The following is a 21,612-nucleotide window of genomic DNA, read 5'->3' on the forward strand; positions in this document are numbered from 1 at the left end:
CAGTAAGATACATTATAGTTAAGTTGTCATAAGTTAAAGACAAAGAGAGCATCTTAAAGGCAGCAAGAGGAAAACAACTTGTTATGTACAAGGAAACCACCACAAGACCATCAGCAGAAGGTTTATAAGCCAGAAGAGAATAGGATGATATATTGAAAGTGCTGAGGGGCACCTGGGTGGCTCAGTCAGTTAAGGGTCCAACTTCAGCTCAGGTAATGATCTCAGGATTCATGAGTTTGAGCCCGTGTTGGGCTCTGTACTATGAGCTCATAGACTGGATCCTGCTTTAGATTCTGTGTCTCCCTCTCTCTCTTTCCCTCCCCTGCTCAAACACTCTCTCTCTCTCTCTCTCTCTCTCTCTCTCTCTCTCTCTCTCTCTCAAAAATAAATAAATATTTAATAAAAAAAAAGTGCTGATAGGAAAAAACTGGCAACCAAGAATACTCTACCTGGCAAGGTTGTCCCTGAGAACTGAAGGAAAGATAAAGAACTTTCCAGACAAGCAAAGGCTGAAAGAATTGATCATGAGTGTTTCTATAAGAAATGTTAATATTTAGGGGCGCCTAGGTGGCTTAGTTGGTTAAGCATCCAACTTTGGCTCAGGTCATAATCTTGCAGTCCCTGAGTTTGAGCCCCATGTCGGGCTCTGTGCTGACAGCTCAGAGCCTGGAGCCTGCTTTGGATTCTGTGTCTTCCTCTCTCTCTGCCCCTCCCATGCTCATGCTCTGTCTCTCAAAAATAAATAAACATTAAAAAAAAGAAATGTTGGGGCGCCTGGGTGGCGCAGTCGGTTAAGCGTCCGACTCAGCCAGGTCACGATCTCGCGGTCCATGAGTTTGAGCCCCGCGTTGGGCCCTGGGCTGATGGCTCAGAGCCTGTAGCCTGTTTCCGATTCTGTGTCTCCCTCTCTCTCTGCCCCTCCCCCGTTCATGCTCTGTCTCTCTCTGTCCCAAAAATAAATAAACGTTGAAAAAAAAATTAAAAAAAAAAAGAAATGTTAATGTTTAAAGCTGAAATAAAAAGATACAAATTAGTAACATGAAAACACATGAAAGTATAAAACCCAGCGGTAAAGGTAAATATATAGAAAAATTTACAATACACCAATATTGTCATAGTGGTGGGTAAATCACTTTAACTCTACTATAAAGGTTAAAAAAAACAAAAATATTAATAATTATAACTACAATAATTTCTTAATATATACACAATATAAAAAGACGTAAATTGTGACTCAAAAACATAAAATGTGGGATGAAATGTGTAGAATTGTAGAGTTTTTGTATCCATTCAAAGTTTAGTTGTTACCAGCTTACAGTACATTGTTAGAGCTATAAGATGTTTTATCTAAGCCTTATGGTAACCACAAAGCAAAAACTTCTCATAGAAACACAAAACATGAAGAGAAAGGAGTCAAAACATACCACTACAGAAAATCCTCAAATCACAAAAGAAGAGAGGGATGAAGGAATTATAAATCAGTTAGAAAACAATAAAATGTTGGTAGTAAGTCTATTCCTAGCAACATTTATTTAAATGTAAATGGGCTAAATTCTCCAATCCAAAGAGGTAGAGTGGCTGAATGAAAATAGGTTCCTAAAAAAAGAAGGAAAGAAAGAAAAGACCCAACTCTATAGACACTCATTTCAGCTTGAAGCATACACACAGATCAGAGGTGAAAGAATAGAAAAAAGAGATCATGCGAATAGAAACTGAGGAAAGAAGAAGTAGCTATAGTTATATCAAACAAAATTGGCTGTAATCCAGAAAGTATAACACGAGACAAAGAATGTCATTTATAATGATAAAGAAGTCAATTCATCAATAAAATGTAACATTTGTAAATATTTATGTACCCAACGTCAGAGCACCTACATATATAAAGCAAATATTAACAGATCTGAAAAGAGAAATAGACAGCAACACAAAAACAGTAGGGAACTTTAATACCCCGTATTCAGTCATCGCTAGATCCTTGAGGCAGAATATCAGTAAGGAGGGTTTGGACTTAAACTACCTGTTGGACTACGTGGAACTGACAGAAGTTTTGACTTAACAGTAGCAGAATATACATTTTCAAGCACATATGGAACCTTCTAGAATAGATCTTATGTTATGCCACAAAGCAAACCTTCATCAACTTAAAAACACTGAAATATCAGGCATCCTTTCTGATCACATAGATATGAAACTAGAAATCAATTCCCAGAAGAAAATTCAAAAATCTACAAAAATGTGGAAATTAACCATATGCTCCTGAATACCCAGTGGCTTAAATAAAAAATTAAAAAACAAAAAAACAAAAAATATCTTGAGACAAGTGAAAACGGAAACATAACTTACTAGGACATGTGGGATGCACCAAAAGCAGTTCTGAGAAGGAAGGTTGTAGTGAACAATGCCTACATGAAGACAAAAAGATACCACATAAGCAGTCTCACTCTATACCTCAAGGAACTAGAAAAAGAAGAACAAACTAAGGGCAAAGTTAGTAGAAGAATGGAAATAGCAGAGGTCAGAGTGAAAATAAATGAACTAGAAACAAAAAAGACAATAGATCAATGAAACTAAGAGCTGGTTTTATGAAAAGGTAAACAAAATTGAGAAATCTTTAGCTAGACTAAGAAGAAAGAAAGAAGACTTGAAGAAAATAACAAATGTTAAGAAGATGCAATACAATTCATGACACAGATACTAAGGATCGTTAACACAGTGCTATACACAATTATACACCAGCATTAAAGGAACACTAGGAGAACCAGATAAATTCCCAGAAGCATACAACCTACCATGTAATATGATGAAAAAGAAAATCTAAACAGTCCAATAATAAGTGAAGAGTTGGAATTGGTAATCAAAATGCCCCCACCAAAAAAAAGTTCAGGACCAGATGACTTCATGGCTAAATTCTACCAACATTTAAGGAAGAGTTAATACCAATCCTTTTGGAATTATCCCAATAAATAGAAGAGGAAAGACCACTTCCACACTCGTTTTAAAAAGCCACTGTTACCCTGATACGAAAGTCAGACAATGACACTACAATAAAAAGGTAAATTAAAGCCTTATATTCCTGATGAACATAAATGCAGAAATCTTCAACAAAATATTAGTAAGTCAAATTCAGCAGGTATATTAAAAGGATCATACCAAGGCCATACCAATATCAAGCATGATTTATCCCAGAGAGGCCAAGATGGCTCACCATCCACAACTCAGTCACCACATTAACAAAAGGATTAAAAACACATGATCGTCTCATTACATGCAGAAAAAGCATGTGACAACATTCAACATCAGCTCATGATAAAAACTGGGTATAGAAGGAATATACCTCAACATAACAGAAGCCATGTATGACAAGCCCACCACCACTACCTTCATACCCAACTAATGTTGACAAGCTTTGAAAGCTTTTCTTCTATGGTAAGGAATAAGACAAGGATATCCACTCTCACCACTGTTTTTCAATATAGTGCTAGAAGTCCCAGCTAGAGCAATTAGGCAAGAAAAGAAATAAAAGACATCCACACCAGAAAGGAAGACATAAAATTGCCTCTGCTTGTAGATCTTACGATATTATATATAGAAAACATTGATGGGGCACCTGGGTGACTCAGTTGGTTAAGCATCCGACTTCAGCTCAGGTCAAAATCTCAGGTTAGTTAGTTCATTCCCTGCTTGAATCAGGTTCTGTGCTGACAACTTAGAGCCTGGAGCCTATTTCTGATTCTGTGTGTGTGTGTGTGTGTGTGTGTGTGTGTCTCTCTCTGCCCCTCCCCAACTCACACACACACACTCTCTCCCTCTCTTTCTCAAAAATAAACATTTAAAAAAAAGAAAACTTTAATGATTCCACTAAAACTATTAGAATAAATGATTTCATTAAAGTTGCAGAATAGAAACCCAGTATGCAAAAATCAGCTGTGTTTCTATACAGTAACAAAAAAACCATCAGAAAGAGAAAATAAGAAAACAGTCTTATTAATAAGAGCATCAAAAGTGATATAAATATTTAGGAATAAATATAACCAATGAAGTGGATGATCTGTACACCAGAAACCCAAAGACATGGATGAAAGGAGACACGGGTAAATGGAAAAATATTGTGTGTTCATAGAATGGAAGTATTAAATTAAAAGTATGTGTAGATTTCCATACTATCCAAAGCACTGTCGAGATTGAATGCAACCCCTATCAGTATTAAAATACCATACTTTGCAGAAATAGAAAAAAACAATCCTACAATTTGTTTGGAGCCCCTAAAGACCCCAAATGGCTAAAGCAATCTTAAGGAAGAAGAATAGAGCTGGAGGCAGCATGCTTCCTACTTCAAACTATATTACCAGGCTGTAGCAATCAAAACAGTACGCTATTGGAATAAGAACAGACACACAGATCAGTGTAACAGCACATAGAGCCCAGGGATAAAGCTTTGCATATATGGTCAATTAACTTTCATCAAATCAGCCAAGAATATACTATGGGAAAAGGATAGTCTCTTCAATAAATGCTGTTGGGAAAAGTAAATATTCACGTGCAAAAGAACGGAAATGGGCCCTTGTCTTATACACAAAAATGAAATAAATATCGGGTTAAAGTCTTCAACATAAGACCTGAAACTATAAAACTCCTAGAAGAAAACCTAGGACGTCATCCCCTTGACATAGACCTTAGCAATGGTTTTTTGGATTTGACACCAAAAGCACAGCCAAATAAAGCAAAAATAAACAAGTGGGACCACAACAAACTAAAAAGCTCTATCTCGCAAGGGAAAGCATCAACAAAATGAAAAGGCAGCTTACAGAATGGGAGAAAATATTTGCAAACCACATATTTAAGAAGGGGTTAATATCCAAAATATACAAGGATTTTTACAACTCAATAGCACACACACACACACACACACACACACATACATACATACGTGCACACTTCATTTTAAAAATGGGCATAGCACCATTTTAACAAAGACACACAGATGGCCAACAGTACATGAGAAGGTATTCAACATCCCTCATCATGAGGGAAATGCAAATCAAAACCCCCATGAGCTATTCTCTCACATGTGCTAGGATAGCTATTCTTTAAAAGAGAACAAATGCTGGTGAGGGTGTAGAAAAGTGGGCAAGCCCTGTACACTGTTGGTGGAAATGCAGCCTCTGTCGAAAACAATATGGAGATTATTCACAAAATTAAAAATAGAAAGAACTACTATATCATCCAGCAATCCAAGCTCAGGGTATGCATCCAAAGGGGGAAAAAAATCATTATATCAAAAAGATATATATACCCCCATTTCATTGTAGCACTATTCATAATAGCTAAGTTATAGAAACACCCTAAGTGTCCACCAACAGATGAATGGATAAAAGATATAGGACACATTCAACCATAAAAAAGAACGAAAGCCCACCACTTGTGACAACATGGATGAATCAGGATAACATAATGCTAAGTGAAATTAGAGAGAGCAAGACAAACACTCCATGGTATCACTTATATTGGGAATTTTTTTTTAAATCTAACTCATGGGGTGCCTGGGTGGCTCACTCAGTTAAGCGTCCAACTCTTGGTTTCAGCTCAGATCATGATCTCACAGTTTGTGGGTTTGAGCCGCATGTCAGACTCCATGCTGACAGTGTGGAGCCTTCTTGGGATTTTCTGTCTCCCTCTCTCTGCCCCTCCTCTGCTTTCTCTCTAGCTCTCTCTGTCAAAAAAATAAATAGATAAACATTTAAAAATAAAATAAAAATCTAACTCATAGATTAAGTCTTAGAGAATAGGGTTTTGGTTCCCAGGAGCTGGAGGGTGGGGGACATAGGAAGACGTTGGTAAAAGGATACAAACATTCAGTTAGGAGATGAATATGGTCTTGGAATCTAATATATAACATGGTGGCTATAGTTGGTAATACTGTATCATATAACTGAAATTTGCTAAGAGAGTAGAACTTAAGGGTTCTCACCTAAAAAGAAAAAAAAAAGGTAAACACGTGACGTGATGGATGAGTTAATGAACTCGATGGTGGGAACACTTTCACAAAGCGTCAGTACATCAAATCATCGCCTTATCTGCTCTAAATATATTACAAATTCACTTGTCAATTATACCTCAATATAGCTGAAAGAGAGACTGATTTAACAGTAGTAGTTAGAACTGATTTCTAAATGAACAATTCTTACTGGTTACTGGTAGATACAAGTTGTCCAGACACTTTAAAATATTCTGTAGTCAAGGGCACCTGGGTGGCTCTGTCAGTTGGCCGTCCGACTTCAGCTCAGGCCGCATTCTCGCAGTTCACGAGTTCGAGCCCCGCGTCGGGCTCTTTGCTGACAGCTCAGAACCTGGAGCCTGCTTTGGATTCTGGGTCTCCCTCTTTCTCTGCTCCACCCAACTTGTGCTCTGTCTCTCTGTCTCTCTGTCTCTCTGTCTCTCTGTCTCCCTCTTAGGAATAAACAAACATTTTTAAAAAATTTTTAATATTCCGTAGTCATAACGTTGAAAAGGAAAGCAGAAAGTACGAACACCAAGTTGAATTTACCAAAGAATGAAGCAAGGCAGACATCAGTATGTGATGCATGAAATTATCTACAGGCACACATTTTTGCAAAAGTCCAGCAGGGTTTACTCCACGGAGAAGTTGAGTTTCATTATGGATATTTTTGGGGATCTTTCAAAATGGTAAATCTCTAAACCGAGAAAGAAAATAAGTACAGTCACAGAAACGTTGGCTCCTTAATGACCATCAAATTCTTTGGCTGAAATATCGAAGGCAGACTCCACATATTTAAATAAAATAAAATTCCATTTCGTTATGAGTAAGGATGCGAATGGGTTGTGAAAGCTCATCAGCATTCCTTAAACTGTCTTTTCATTATCCGAAAGTTAAATTTATCATCTTCAATTAACTGTGATTCAATCTCACACAACCTTCTGTCTTGATGTAATGCGAATAGATTGATGTCCTCGTGCCCCACTGGTTCCCTTTGTAGCTACTGCGATGTGCTGGGAATCTCACCTCCATTCAGGAGCCAAAGGGAATGAGGACCCTGTTTCTTTATTACCCAAACTTTATTTAGCCTGCCAAGAGTCCAAGAAGACCCACAGGGAGCTGGCATCATCTAAATAGCATGAGCTGTGCCTCATGTGTAGGTGAATGGACATGCCTGTCCCAGATTTTTGAACATTTTCCATGATATCACTGCCACTATCATTAACAATGGAATGCTAAGAATGAGTAAAATTTGTAAGGAAAGATTGCTGAAATATGTCTTTTCTCTGTCCTGTTTTTGTTTGTATGTGGGAATATTTTACTTAGACATACCCATCATCTAGAGGTACTGGTGAAAGCCTATGGTATCTCATTAGATTAAGCTCTCTTCTAGAAATTTCCCAGATACTTACAGGCAGGAAAACTTTATCTGTTGGTTCACTGTACTGTCTTTTTCAGAGATCTAAGGGAGGAAATTGCTTCCCTACTTTGCCCACAGACTTTCTTGTTTCAGGTTCTGTGTTTACTTTGCTCCCGTGTGTGTGTGTGTGTGTGTGTGTGTGTGTGTGTTAAGACAGGTATGATCATATTTTTTCCCAGCTTAAATTATTTCTTTGACTCCAGGCTGCAAATACAATAAAAGGATTCAGGTGCTTTGTGAAAGGGAAGGACCCTGAGATTTCTCCAACCCTACCTGATAATACTAGTCATCTCACCTCTCCACAAAACTGGCAGGTCTCAAAATGACGCACTGCCACCATCCCATCTGTTACCCTCTCCTACCAGGGTAAATCTAGGTGCCAGGCTGCAAAAATCCTTAATGGTGAAGTGTTGACACTCTTTTCCCCAAAGCACAAAGCCCTTCCAGCTTTATCCCTCTTAATCCCAGATCTTTTCTCCCACTGCGCCCTACATGTGCCCCTTCCTGAAATCAGACTAGTTCCCAGATACCTGATATCTCTCTACAGCTTTTACTCTGTCTCCCTGGGAGGCACTTACCCCACCCAATTAAGAGTCACATCTTCTAGAAAGCTGTCCTTATGCACTTAATCTGATAGTGTCTTGTCAGGGCTCACAAATCACCCCGTGATTTATAAAGAATACATATAATACAAAATGCATTATTTTTTTTTAGTCATGAAATCATTATTTTACCTCCTGTATACCGGATATTCTCCACTATCCTGTGGCCCAGCTGCCAGTAAGACATTATTAGCACCCCGCAAGCTCATTAAGGGCATTGGGGCACCTGGTGGTTCAGTGGGTTGAGCCTTCGACTCTTGATCAGCTCAGGTCATGATCTCACAGCCATGAGATCAAGCCACATGTCAGGCTCTATGCTCAGCATTGTTTAAGAATCTCTCATGGTACCCAACCCCTCTCCCCACTCCCCCGACTCAAGTGCTCTCTCTAAAAAAGAATAAGAGGTGGGAACAGTGCCTTTTTTGACCTTATAAGAAGTGCCCTTATCCTTCCTCTTTGCTTAGTGGCTGGCTATCCTCTGTCTCCCAGCTTATGTCATTGTGCTTATTTCATTGCCATAATTATTCTAATTAACCCTCAACATAGACCATATGTTATTCTATAGACTGGACTTTGGGGTTCACTGTCACTTATCCAAGATCACACAGACCCTCAGTCTCAAAAGCAAGACTGAAACTCTGTCCTGTTTGATTGCAAAAAATAAATCAATCAAATAAATCAAATCAAGATGGGTAAATACCTGCTGTAGCCACAAAATGGGCATTCATTTAAATATTTCGTATGCCAGACTTGAGGGGCACCTGGCCCTGCAGACCTTCTCTGTGTTTGTATTCATATCTTTCCTCACCCCTCCTCCAGCAGAGTATGTCACTAGAGCCACCAGTAGCCACAAGAAGCCGTGGACGTTGTTGTACCTACAAGGCAAGGTCCTGAAATCTTGCTCTCATTTAGATTTCTCATCTTAAAAATACATTCCATTTCCATGTAGGAAAACACCTGGACCTTTCATGAAGTACTGTGAAATTATAAAATTACGGAATGACCAGGGTATGTCCCTGAAGACTCACTGCATCTGTTCCTTGCCTGTCCCTCACCTCAGCACGCAGAACCACACAGACATGCACACACCACCCACACCTCATCTGGAAGGTAAGGAAATTGCAGTGACTTGTCCACATGTCAGCATCCAGTTGATGTCCAAATGGGGACTAGAACTCCTTTCCCAAAATTTGCACAATAGCATAGTTTCGCTCTAGGGCAATGACCCCACTCAAGATTCCATGAACTTGAAGACATTGTTTTACCTCTTGCTTTGTGCTTACTGCATTTTTTAACTTCTGCACTGAGCATGTCTGATTCCACCATCTATACACTTGATCACCAAAAATGCATACTTTAAGTCAATTTCTTAACAACCCGGCTTTTCAAAGACGTTAAAAAAGGAAACCTCTCCCATGCTCCCTGCCAGTCCTTCTGTTAACTGACCAGAGCTGTGTCGATATGATTTAGTCATCCTTTGAGCCTGAAATGCAAAACAGCAGGAATGTAATCAGAATTAGACAAATGCTAAAGGGCGAGCATTTATTAAACACCTATGATGTGATCAACCTGCAGATTTACATCTGTAGTCAGCAGGATATCTGAAGTCCTGTAGTTTATTAATTTCCCTCTGCTTCTTTGCCCCCATCGGATGTATGAACTGTAAATGGACATTAAGAGGAAAACCGAGTTGGAGGTTAATCTTTCCTTAGGGTATCAGTGTATTATATAGACACTGTTAAGTTAGTCAAGTTAGTTACTCAGCCGTGGATTTCACACACACATACACACTGTCTGAAGAGTTACAATTTTATAGCAGTGTCTTCACTTCTCTGGTTAAAAACTGAAGTCTAAAGAGCCACCAAAGTAACTGTTTCCAAGAATACTGCTTCACAGTCTAGATCCTATCACTCTTCGATCTAAAACCCTTTAAAGTATATGAAAGGAAAAATATTGCCTGTCCTCAAGCAGACATGGCTAAAATTAACTGAGCCACCCACCATTCATTCAGATCATAACTGAAAGGAGTTTAAAATCAGATGCAGTAATATTTTTTCCTTCACCTTCAGCAGAGCAGTAGGATAGAATCAGAGAAATGTGGGCTGTTATTCATCGGTTAGACTTTCCATCAGATGGTTTTTCTGAAGGCTGCGTCTCTGCCTGTGTCTTGCAGCTGTGGGATAACGCAATGAGAGAAAGCGTGGCAGCTCTTTGATTTCAGCCTCTGCTGAAAGAAAATAATAATGTCGTCAATTAGCAACTAATGCAATAGTTGAATCACTGTGGCTTTTAGAAAACTGAATTTTTGTGGTTTTTTTGGCCTGCCTGTGACTCTGCCCTATCTTCTCATAGACGCAAACAAATGTTCAGCTGACATTTAACTAGCTTGAGATTGATGGACAGTGTTTTTCCCATTTCAGAAACGTAGACTTGCTTTTTGGTGTCTAGTTTCTTTCCCAGTGAAATGAGAATGTTACCGATGAGCTGTCAAATTAGCTGGCGCGTAATAGGTCTGAGATAAGTATTTGTCGAGGGGATTAATTAATAATAGCTATCGCTGGCCGAACTCAAACCAGATGTGCTAGCTACCCCAGCGTTGTGACTGTTGTGTTGCACACGGGCAACCTGAGGCCAGAGGGTTACGGAGGAGGGGTCAGGGTCTGGGCAGTTTTCTACAGCATCACCCTCCCTCTGCTAGAGGCAGTGATGATAGGTACCAAAACTGAAAACACATACTCTTGTAGGAAGACACAGGAGCAGAGGGCAAAGACGGCAAACGCAAGAGTCGTCCTGGTTCATACACATCGTGTGTGTTTCTGGGTAATCCTCCAGAGTCTGGCTGTAATCTGCCGAGCCTGGGTCTCCTTGTTTGTAAGAGAAGTCTGAGACGCCGATCTGTCTCCAAGCTTGTGATGAGAACTAAGTGGATAGCCCGTGTGAGGTGCTCAGCACAGTGCCCAACACATAAGAAGCGCAGCATCAAGGTTAGCTATAAACGCACACTCCTGGAGGTTTCAGGAGCAACTTTGCATAGTTGCCAGTAGACGGGCCGTTTCTCCTCAGGTAGCCACACAGCAGTGTGTGTATATAACCTGCTTTGTTATTAACAAAAAACACAGACGTTTCCAAAATCGAGTCTGAGACACATTTCAGGAAGAGAGGGAGCACCGGATCTTTCTCTTCTCCCTGATTCCTGCGCTGGTTCTCGCTGTGACCACAGGATCACAGCTGCATATTTTATTTTTGCCAAAGAATAAATAAATAGATAAACAAAACACTTTTTCTTAGTTTCCTCAACACAAGTGAATCAAATTCACATTAAAAACAAAACAAAACAAAAAAACAAAACATGGGGAGCCTGGGTGGCTCAGTTGGTTAAGTGTCTGACTTCAGCTCAGGGCATGATCTCACAGTTCGTGGGTTCAAGCCCCACGTCGGGCTCTGTGCTGACAGCTCAGAGTCTGGAGCCTGCTTCAGGTTCTGTGTCTGCCTCTGTCTCTGTCCCTGCCCTGCTCATACTCTGTCTCTCTCTCCTTCAAAAATAAACATTAAAAAAACTTTTTTAATGACTTAATGCTAAGAGAAAACCAAAAGGAAGGCAAATAAGGATGCTACAAACTCATGAGCATGTGTGTTGGGGGTGTGGGGGAAGGGCAAACATTTCTCTGAGCCAATACCTTTGGTTTTGTTAATTTGCTTACCTAATAGGCTTTTTTCTCCTCTTCTTGCAATTGTCTATTTGTTTTTTAATTTCTATTGAGTATATTTGTAATGCACCTTAAATACTTACCAGAAAAAAGGGCCCAGGTATAAAAAAATTAGATGATAGATGGATAGATGGAAGGAAGGAAGGAAGGAAGGAAGGAAGGAAGGAAAGAAAGAAGGATGGAAGAGAGGGAGAGAAAGAAGGAAAGAGGGGCACCTGGGTGGCTCAGTCAGTTGGCATCTGCCTTTGGCTCAGGTCATGATCTCACAGTTCGTGAGTTCAAGCCCCACGTTGGGATCTCTGCTGTGCACACAGAGCCCACTTCAAATCTTCTATCCCCCTCTCTTTCTGCCCCTCCCTGACTTGCACTCTTTCTCTCTCTCTCTCTCCCTCTCTGTCAAAAATAAATAAAAACTTTTTTTAAAAAAAGGGGCACAGGGTGCCCGGGTGGCTCAGTCAGTTAAGCGTCCGACTTCAGCTCAGGTCACGATCTCACAGTTCGGGAGTTCAAGCCCCACATCGGGCTCTGTGCTGACAGCTCAGAGCCTGGAGCCTGCTTCGGATTCTGTGTCTCCCTCTCTCTCTCACCCTCCCCTGCTCATGCTCTGTCTCTGTCTCAAAAATAAATAAAACATTAAAATAATAATAATAATAAAATAAAATAATTTAAATAAATAAATAAACACATACATACATAAATAAATAAATACATAAATAAAATTTAAAAAAGGGGCACCTGGGTGGGTCAGTCAATTGAACGTCCAACTGTAGCTCATGTCATGATCTCATGGTTCGTGAGTTCAAGCCCCATGTCAGGCTCTGTGCTGACAGCTCAGAGCTTGGAGTCTGCTTTGAATTCTCTGTGTCTCTCTCTGCCCCTCCCGCATTCTCTCTCTCCCTCTCAAAAATAAATAAACATTAAAAAAATTAAAAATAAAAAAATTAAAAAATAAAATAAGTGATTTTTACAGAATTTTTGAAACTCAGATAATAACTATGTGTGGACCAAGAGAGAGAACACTCTTCCCTCAAAGCTTCCCTAGCCCGCCTGGGGACACCATCTTGTTTCCCACACACAGAAGTCCACAAATGGCCTGTGTTGCTCTCTTCTCTTCCATTACCACATCCCAGGACTCTAAGGGTTGTAGTGACTCATAGGATCAAAGCTTTTACTCTCCCTGGCTCAACTTATTGGCTCTGTCTGCTTTTAGACTACTTTGTAATTAAACTGAACCCCCCCCCCATAAAGGTGCTATGCACCACATACTCAAAGTATACTACCTTGATATTTCCTTCACATAAGACACGTTTCTACATATCTCCATCAGAGGGCAGTTATGGCCTCAATAGGAGACGTTTTGGTACTGTCATTTTCATCTGCTATATCCCCCTTCATGCTTCATAAAAGGCATTCAGAGCCATTCAAGAAATACTTGTTAAATTGAGTTGAACTGAACTAAAAATATCTTTATTGCTTTCCCCATGTATTAGATTTTGAATGACAGAATTTAACAGTTAAATTGGCATAATTAAACCCTCCACGTTTCCAGCCATTGCTTTATTAGAAATATGGATAAATGTACATGTTGGTTATTAACTTATGTTTCCATTGAAGAGCTGAAATGTATAATAATGAACTAAACTTAACAAACTATCATATTGATTTCTATAGGGATTCAAGGATATTTCTCTGGAGAGATTTATCCATGGTGGAGCCAATGTTACAGGATTCCAGCTGGTTGATTTTAATACACCTATGGTAACCAAACTAATGGATCGCTGGAAGAAACTAGACCAGAGAGAGTATCCAGGATCTGAGACTCCTCCAAAGGTATGTATTTGTTTTTATCTTATATATTTTTAGCGTTTTTAAAATTTAAGGTAGAAAGTTCATTATGTAGTTGTTCTCGTAAATGTTTGTCAGTTATAGTGTGGCATAGAGTGCAAGCTTTTTGTCACTAGCACTGCACTGTACAAGTCTTTAATAATTTCTAAGTTTTATATGTAAGAGCAGGATTGTTGGACATTATCTCAAGTAGTTTACTATTATTATTTTTATTCCTTCGCATATAAATTTCTGTGAAGAAATTGTAGACTTTAAAACAATTTTTCACTCACTGAATATCTCAAAGGTGAACAATCCTTGGTAACTAGTCCACCCCCAAACCGCCGCTAGGCAAAAACTGTATTTGCAAAGTGATTTATAATGAGTAGGCAAATTGGGGAATTGGTAGAAATGTAAAATGCAAAACTCTTTGACACTAATAGTTCAAGGTCAGGTTGCTTAATGTTTCTCTAACTGACATTGCAGAAGCATGTTAGTGGTAGCCACAAAAGAAGCTGGCAAACTTGTCATCACAGCCCATTTTCTCCTCAGCTGAAGAGACAGTGGCCGTAGACATCATGTAAATAATGGTGTAATGTGTCTCCAACTCCAGCTTAGTGGGTTTGAGCTCCTGCATAATTACGGCAGTTCTCATTCTCAATGTGCACTGATCCTTCACTGTCGGTGTTTTCTACTAAAATGTTTTCAAATGTCCTTTGGAAATTCAATCCTAGAAAACTATAGGTAATCTAGATCTAGAGGTAAATAGTCTTACGTCTTTTGTTCTCTCAATGTAACACTTTTCCCACCAGCTATGTCAATTCCCCTCGATAAAACAGGAATTTGGCTGATCATATCAGCTTCACTACTCTATAGAATCATGAAATTTCAAAACAGAGCCTTTATTGAGTATCCGCTATGCGTCAAGCACCACATCCAACCCTCTGATTTTAGGAGCTAATAAATACAAGTTGTTACACAGGTGTGTTAATTGGCCATCTCTGAGTTTGCAGGATGCCCAGAATTGAATCATGGGCTTCCTGAGTCTTAGACAAGGGCATTGTCTACTATATTTTACCACTTTCTGTACTTTGGATAATGCATGTGTGAAAGCATATTAAAGAGCCTAAATATTTTTAAGATGCAAATCACCGTCCAGATTCAAAGCACCGTGAGAAGTCCTTTAGCCTTCATGCAAGTTCAGAGATAAATCCTCCGTAAAGCCCAATTATATCAAGCATTAATGTGCAAAGAGAGGATGTACAAAGTTTCCTGTTGGACTCATTTCTGATCCGGACACTTTGCCACACGTTCCTCTCATTCTCTTGTCTGTGTGCAGAGACTTCCTTGCACTACTGCTCCTCACACCGATCTGTCTGACTCTTTCTTCCTCATCCTGTCTCTGGTCACACCGTCGTTTTGCTCAGCATTTCTTCCGTAAACCATCTTTCAAAGATCTTGTGACCCTTTGAGCTGTGGTATCTAGAACAGGCTTCAAGCTTCTCTGTAGGGTTTTGTGGCTCCTTGTGGCTACTAACATCACCACGTGGTCAGAGTGTCCACTGTGGTTCTCCCCTCTGGGCACACTGATGGGGTCAGTCTTTCCCTATCTTGCCTTGAGCCCATCCCAGTGTCTCCTACTTGATAACCTCCAACTACACTTGTCTCTGTCACAGAGTGAGACACTTTGTTTTATATATAAAAACAAAATTTTCTCATTTTTCACAGCTCTTATTAGCATGATGCTAGGCACTTACTAGGCATTTCATAAATATACGCGATCAATTCTCATTACACATGGTATTTATGGTCTATACAGTTGCCATGAACAATGAGTGACATGTGAACACGTGCTCCTAAGGGAAATACAACGTTAGGTTCTTACAAGCCTCTGGCCATAACATTTTTGTCAACCATTCAACACATATCATATGACATGTTGTTTTAAGTCTGTTTACAGACACCCTATGTATTGCATCGTTAATTCATTAACACTGAATTCGTAGGCAACAGCGCTGTCACTCATTCCTCCACAGGGCTTATCTGACACGTGTATTTTCTCCACAAGGCACACCACAGCCTTCTTGCACGGAAGATCACTACATAGCACAGCAGCACTACACTTTTGGGTCATCTTGAAAAGTGAAATCCTCAGCGAAAAGCACATCACTGTGGAAAAATCTGGCACGAAGTAGACCACAAGAGGCCCCTTGTTTACAGTGTGGGAGGAGACACAAGGAGGCAGAGCGTTGCCTTGGTTGACTGCAGCTGGGTGTGCGTGTGTTGCATGACCCTGTTTTTCACCAACTCCACACACGTCTGCAGATGACCCCCTGCAGCTATTGATTGGGGCATCTCAAACAAATTTAGGAAGTAGGTGAATTTGCAGATATTGGATCTGTGAGTAATGAGGATCAAATGTACTTAACTGAACTTCCCTTGAGTTTCTTTGGTGCCTCATCAAAGATTTGGAACACGATTTCTGATCGTGTCACCCCCCTGCTGTGAAGAAAAGGAAACCTTCTGGAATAGAGGCACTCCACAGTGCAGGCCCAGCAGGTCTTTCCAGTCATGGGTGCTTCTGCTGCCTTTCTGGCCAGCCACACTGGACGGCCCTGAAGTTTTCCCCTCCTTACCAGTCCCTGTGTCCTTGCTCCCACCTTAGCTGTCCTCCACCTTTATTTCCAGCTGTCCAAACCCAACCACCTTATATGAGCCTTCATCTCAAATCCTACTGTGCCTATGAAGCCTCTCCTTAGTCTCCCCGTAAATACAATCCCTTTCTGCTGTGTAATCTCCATGTTATTTAATCGTGTAATTCTCACAGAGGACTTAATGCAATTTTTTATGTGCTTATTGTTGCACTTCTGTCAACTCCATCGCAGCAGTAACCATCTAGGACACATCTTTGTAGACTTTGCCATTCCTAGCCAGTGTCTAGCACATTTTTCAAAGAGTTCTCAGATGTGGTATTTCATCCTTGCAACAACCACAGGAAATAGTCACTGTTAGCTTGTTTGGTTTGATTCTGATCTGTTTTGTGTTCCATAGCTGGAAAATGTACTCATTCCCATAAAACTAGGAGTAACAAGTTAGAATTCACGTAGTCCTTTCCTTTCAAAGCTCAGGCTCTCAGCGCTGCACTATGATTCTGCCAAACTCTGTCTTGTTATCTCTGAACCTGGGTAACCAGAATTCACTTCACCATTGTCATCACCATTTAAAGCAGGAATAACTCCAGGCCAAACCGGAGTTTTACCCAGCCCTAAAATGAAGTGTTTTGTCAGTAAGAATTTTCTAGATGCCATCTAGAAATGTGCGTCCATAAATCTGATTTCTTGGACATTAACACAGTAAGACACGTGGAAGAGAATTATATCCTTCAAAAAAGGAAAATCTATATAAACCACTACATCTTCCCAAGTCCCAGCTCTCCAACCTGTCAAAGGCCCTTGCCACTCATGTTCCACTCTGTGATATCTGTTCTCTTTTGGAGTTCACTTGTTTCATGAAAATGGATGGACTTTTTAAAACACAGCAAGTGCATTCGCTTTTTGGTGCCATCTCTTCTCAGCTTTATTCTCCCTATTAAACAAGTGACAATGTGTTGTTGTTGTTGTTGTTGTTGTTGTTGTTGTTTCCTTTCTTGAAACCTAAAATACCAACATTGCATTTTTCTCAGGTGTTTTAGGTCTTTAGGAAGTTCTTCTTTCTTTCTTGTTCTTATTTTCTTACTTTCCAAAACAACAACAACAACAACATGACTTGATGGCTTTCTCTGCTCAGAGATGTCTGGTCCAGGCAGGGGAGGAGGTAGAACATCATCCCAGCTACGAGGGTAGCTGGCCCTTACCTATGGTACATGCCTGCCCTTACGCCTATCTCATCATGTCTAGGAGAATATATTACAAGGCTCATAGTTTACAGGTCTCCCATACATCTTCCTGATGAAGCGTTTTAATTGGGCTCTCTACATAGAAAGGTTCTTTGTTAGGATTTATATTCTCGACCTCATCCACGTTTCATTCTCTCTTCTCCAGCTGGCGTGCCTGCTAGTCACATCGCCTAAGTTTACTTTCTGCAATTTGAATTTCAAATGATTTTTCTTCCTTTGCTAGCAGCAAAGCAAGGGGACATCCTCTACCTTCCACAGCACAGAACTGCCTCCTGTACAGGCTTACAATGTTTTCATCATAGAGATCTGACCAGATGGAACTCGGGAAAGAGATCAGGCAGGCCTCTGTCATGATTGGTGGTTGGCGCTCTGCCGTGCTTCAGGAAAATTGTGCCCTGTGTTCCACGTGTTCAGGCATTGCCGAGTCAAAGCCAACACATATTCCCTGTTCTTTTTTTTTTTTAATGTTTGTTTATTTTTGAGAGAGACAGAGACAGAATGCATGTGGGTTATGGGCAGAGAGAGAGGGAGACACAGAATCCGAAGCGGGCTCCAGTCTCTGAGCTGTCAGCACAGAGCCTGACACAGGGCTCGAACTCACCAGCCGTGAGATCATGACCTGAGCCGAAGTCGGACGCTGAACCGACTGAGCCACCCAGGCGCTCCAGGGCACTGTTCTTTTTATTTTCAGCTTAAACAAGTTACATGTTCTTGGTTTTTCCTCTTGCTTCCTCATCTATCCTGAATAACTTTTTCCTGAGGGCTTTGTCTTTTCTCACAGAGAAGCAAGGGGCATCATCAGAAAGCACAGGGTCCTCACTTCAGGTCTCTACTTTGACCCTATGTGACAGCAGAAACTTAGGGGGATGACCTAATGTTCCCGTGCACATGCACACCGGACAACATGCGTGGACCTAACTATGCTCATTCCTATGTAGCACAGTGACGGGTACATACACTTCTATTCAATAAGTAGATGTTGTTTCTGGCATCTTATGGCTGACAGTAAATATTCCCACATTCTTCTGAGAAACCAAACCAACATAGACACTTCAAGTCAGTAAATGCACAATAAATCTTAAGGAGCCCTGCTGGGCATTTCAGAAGAGGAGAATGAGGCACCCCAGCCATTCTGGACTCCGCCGCAGCACATGACTTCAAGGCAGATGGTGGTAATAATGCACTTAGCTGCTTGCACTTTATCTGTTTCTACTTGGACCCAGTGAAAAGACCTCACCAAGGGGTCTTGCTTTTCTCACCCAGTGGAAAGCTGTGCATTAAAATTTCTATTTTTCATAGTGTGTTTTCCCCTTTTAAAATCAGAGTGGTAAGATTCAGTATACACTCTTTGTAATAAAGTGATAATAGAAATTTCTGAAGCTAGAGCCAATTAAATATCAGTAATTTAACTGTCCTTCAGGCAAGAGGCTGTTTAATGGCCCCTCTTCAGGTGCTCAAGGACCCCAAGACTGTTCCTGGTGACTGATAAGAGTTGATCATTCACCATTATAATTACTTTCATTTTGTTAGTATACGTCTGCTCTGACTTATGATGGAGTCCTTGTGATGGCTGAAACTTTCCGAAATCTTAGGAGGCAGAAAATTGATATTTCAAGGAGAGGAAATGCTGGGGATTGTCTGGCAAATCCTGCTGCTCCATGGGGCCAGGGAATTGACATGGAGAGGACACTCAAACAGGTAACTCACAATTTTATTTAATTAAGTTCAGTTGATTTCACAGTGTTAAGTGTGGCATCTTCAAGAAAATGGAATAATTTTTTTGAGAGTAAATCTATATTACAATTGCCATTTTAATATATTAAGCCATTATCATTTTTGAGACATTTCTAAATAAAATACTAAGTAGAATACTGTTCATATCTTATATAGATGCTTAGTCAAGATAAACTAGGTCATGTCACAATCACAATCCCAAGTCCTAGTGACTTCAAACAATAGGAGTATTTCTCATTCACACACACACATTAGATTAGGAGAGGTACTCTGCCTGTTGTAATCACTCAGGCTAACACAGCAATAACTGTCTCAAATGCTACAAAGAGAAAGAGAGTTATGGAAGGTTTTGAATTGGCAATTAAATGCTGTGGCCCAGTGGTGACACTCATCACCTCTGTTTACAACTCACTTATTTCAGTCACATTGACCTACCTAACTACGAGGACTCTAGGAAGTCCATGCTATCTTGGGGCCAGAACATCCAAGAACTAGAAATGTTTTTTAACCACTGCTAATTACTACCACAGTAGATCTTTAAATTGTCTTGTAAACTTGGATTAAGTAATTTGTTTATTTTACTCTGTTTGGGTTATACTAACAGTATTTTTCAAATGATTAATGTAATATGTGTATATTTGTAATCTTACATTTTAAACGTTCTGAAATGCCATGTGTTCAGATCATAGGTAAAAATTAATTAAAAGGAAATTTGGAATAAAAAACCCTTGAAAGTTTTTTTTTAGTATATTTGTATTTTAAACCCCTCAGGGCTTAATTTTAATATTATCAAGGAGAATATGATACAGTATGGTTATCAGGACTATTTAATGTATTATGTGAATACATAGATAAAACTGAAAGGCAACTATAAATAACCCATATTTCCTTTCCCATAGGCAATGCTTCAATATTAAGGAAGTATTCTTTATCACATAAAAAAACAAAACAAAACATATTCCTCTTTCAAGTATATATCAGAATTGAATTTATCCCTTTGATTTACTTCTTTCAGATTATATCCCAGCAGCTCAAATATCCTATGGTATTTTAGTCATTCATAGCTTATAGTTATAGCAAATGAACTCAAGATTTCTGTAAGCAAAATGGCAAATGAATATATGTGTGGGTGTTGTTTTTCATTCATAGGTTCGAATTCAAGGACTGACAGGAAATGTTCAGTTTGACCACTATGGACGTAGGGTCAATTACACAATGGATGTGTTTGAGCTGAAGAGCACAGGGCCTAGAAAGGTGAGCCACACTCAACCGGTCTTCTTAGTTTGCATTTGACATTTTTAAAGGCTTATATGTAATAGGTAGCTGGATGGTCTACATTGGTTTTTAAATGTGAGTACTTACAAATAGCATTTTTTTTAATAATCTGAGCTGAAGTAAATTCTTGTGTCACATAATTGATATTTAATGGTATGCCAAAGCTGAAACAAACTAATTTATATGCTGTTTATATCCTGTATCCAAAGTGGAAACAATACATTTTTTAAAAAAAAGATTTAGGAAAAAGAGTCTCAAAAACCAAAATTTACAGTGCAGGAAAGCATACCTTGCAGATAAGACACGTACTCACCTCCATGCAGTCATTTATGAAATCATCAGAACAACAAAACATATTTAGAACAGATGAAACATTCTTGAAATAGGCAAGTAAACACATTGCAATGAACAAAAGAAAGAGCAGATAGAAGATGAGATTAAGTTTATCACTTGGCCAGCAGGGTAGAGGAACAAACACCTGGGAAACTCTAACTGAGGGGATGGGGAAGTTGGATAGGAAGCTGCCGATGCCAGCTTCCTGGATTTCAGAAGGTGACTCTGCTGGTCCGATGACGTGACTGGGCATATCATTGGTCATCTGAACATCCAGCCAGTACTTGATGTTACGGAACCAGACAATCCAATCTTAGTAGTAGTAGGTACTTTATACCCAACACATACAATTTTTAACATTCCTTTCACTAGGATTAGCTAGGATGCTCAAGGAAAGACGTGTTCAGTTCCCTCATCTAAAAATTGTCTCAACCCTTGGCTGTTTTAAAAAACTGTCTCATGTATAATTTCCTGCTTCAATGCAGTAATAGTAGCTAGAACGTATGGAATGCCTGCTGTGTCCCAAACACTGGACTTGGCATGTCTTAATCCAACAAACCTGTAATGTGAGTACTATGAGCTCCCTTTTTCCAACGAGAAAACTACAGCCGGACAGGTTATAGCTCCTTGTCTCAGGCCCAGCAATGAGAAAACAAAGACTTTAATTCAGATGTGTCTGATGCCAGAACCTTCTACATTATTACCCCACCCACGTGGTCCTGCTCCAAAGGAGTTTACTTTCTCGCATGGTAGAATATAGTCATTTCCACAACAGTTAAAAAGAAGGCATGTGGAAATCCTAAAGAGGAGGAGATCCCTTCCAGCTG

General features: G+C 39.8%; 1 protein-coding gene across 9 annotated transcripts in view; it reads left to right on the forward strand.

The window, feature by feature from the left end:
- The window catches only part of GRIA4 (glutamate ionotropic receptor AMPA type subunit 4), a 480,512-nt gene that overhangs the window by 392,098 nt on the left and 66,802 nt on the right, over positions 1-21,612 (forward strand). For all 9 annotated transcript variants that reach the window (XM_043579212.1, XM_043579210.1, XM_043579209.1 and 6 more), the window contains 3 exons: positions 13,396-13,554; positions 18,974-19,141; positions 20,327-20,431. In XM_043579212.1, the coding sequence (XP_043435147.1) occupies positions 13,396-13,554; positions 18,974-19,141; positions 20,327-20,431 (432 nt within the window). The remainder of the gene's footprint in view (positions 1-13,395; positions 13,555-18,973; positions 19,142-20,326; positions 20,432-21,612) is intronic.

This window comes from Prionailurus bengalensis, chromosome D1, assembly GCF_016509475.1.
Source record: "Prionailurus bengalensis isolate Pbe53 chromosome D1, Fcat_Pben_1.1_paternal_pri, whole genome shotgun sequence".
Taxonomy (NCBI): domain Eukaryota; kingdom Metazoa; phylum Chordata; class Mammalia; order Carnivora; family Felidae; genus Prionailurus; species Prionailurus bengalensis.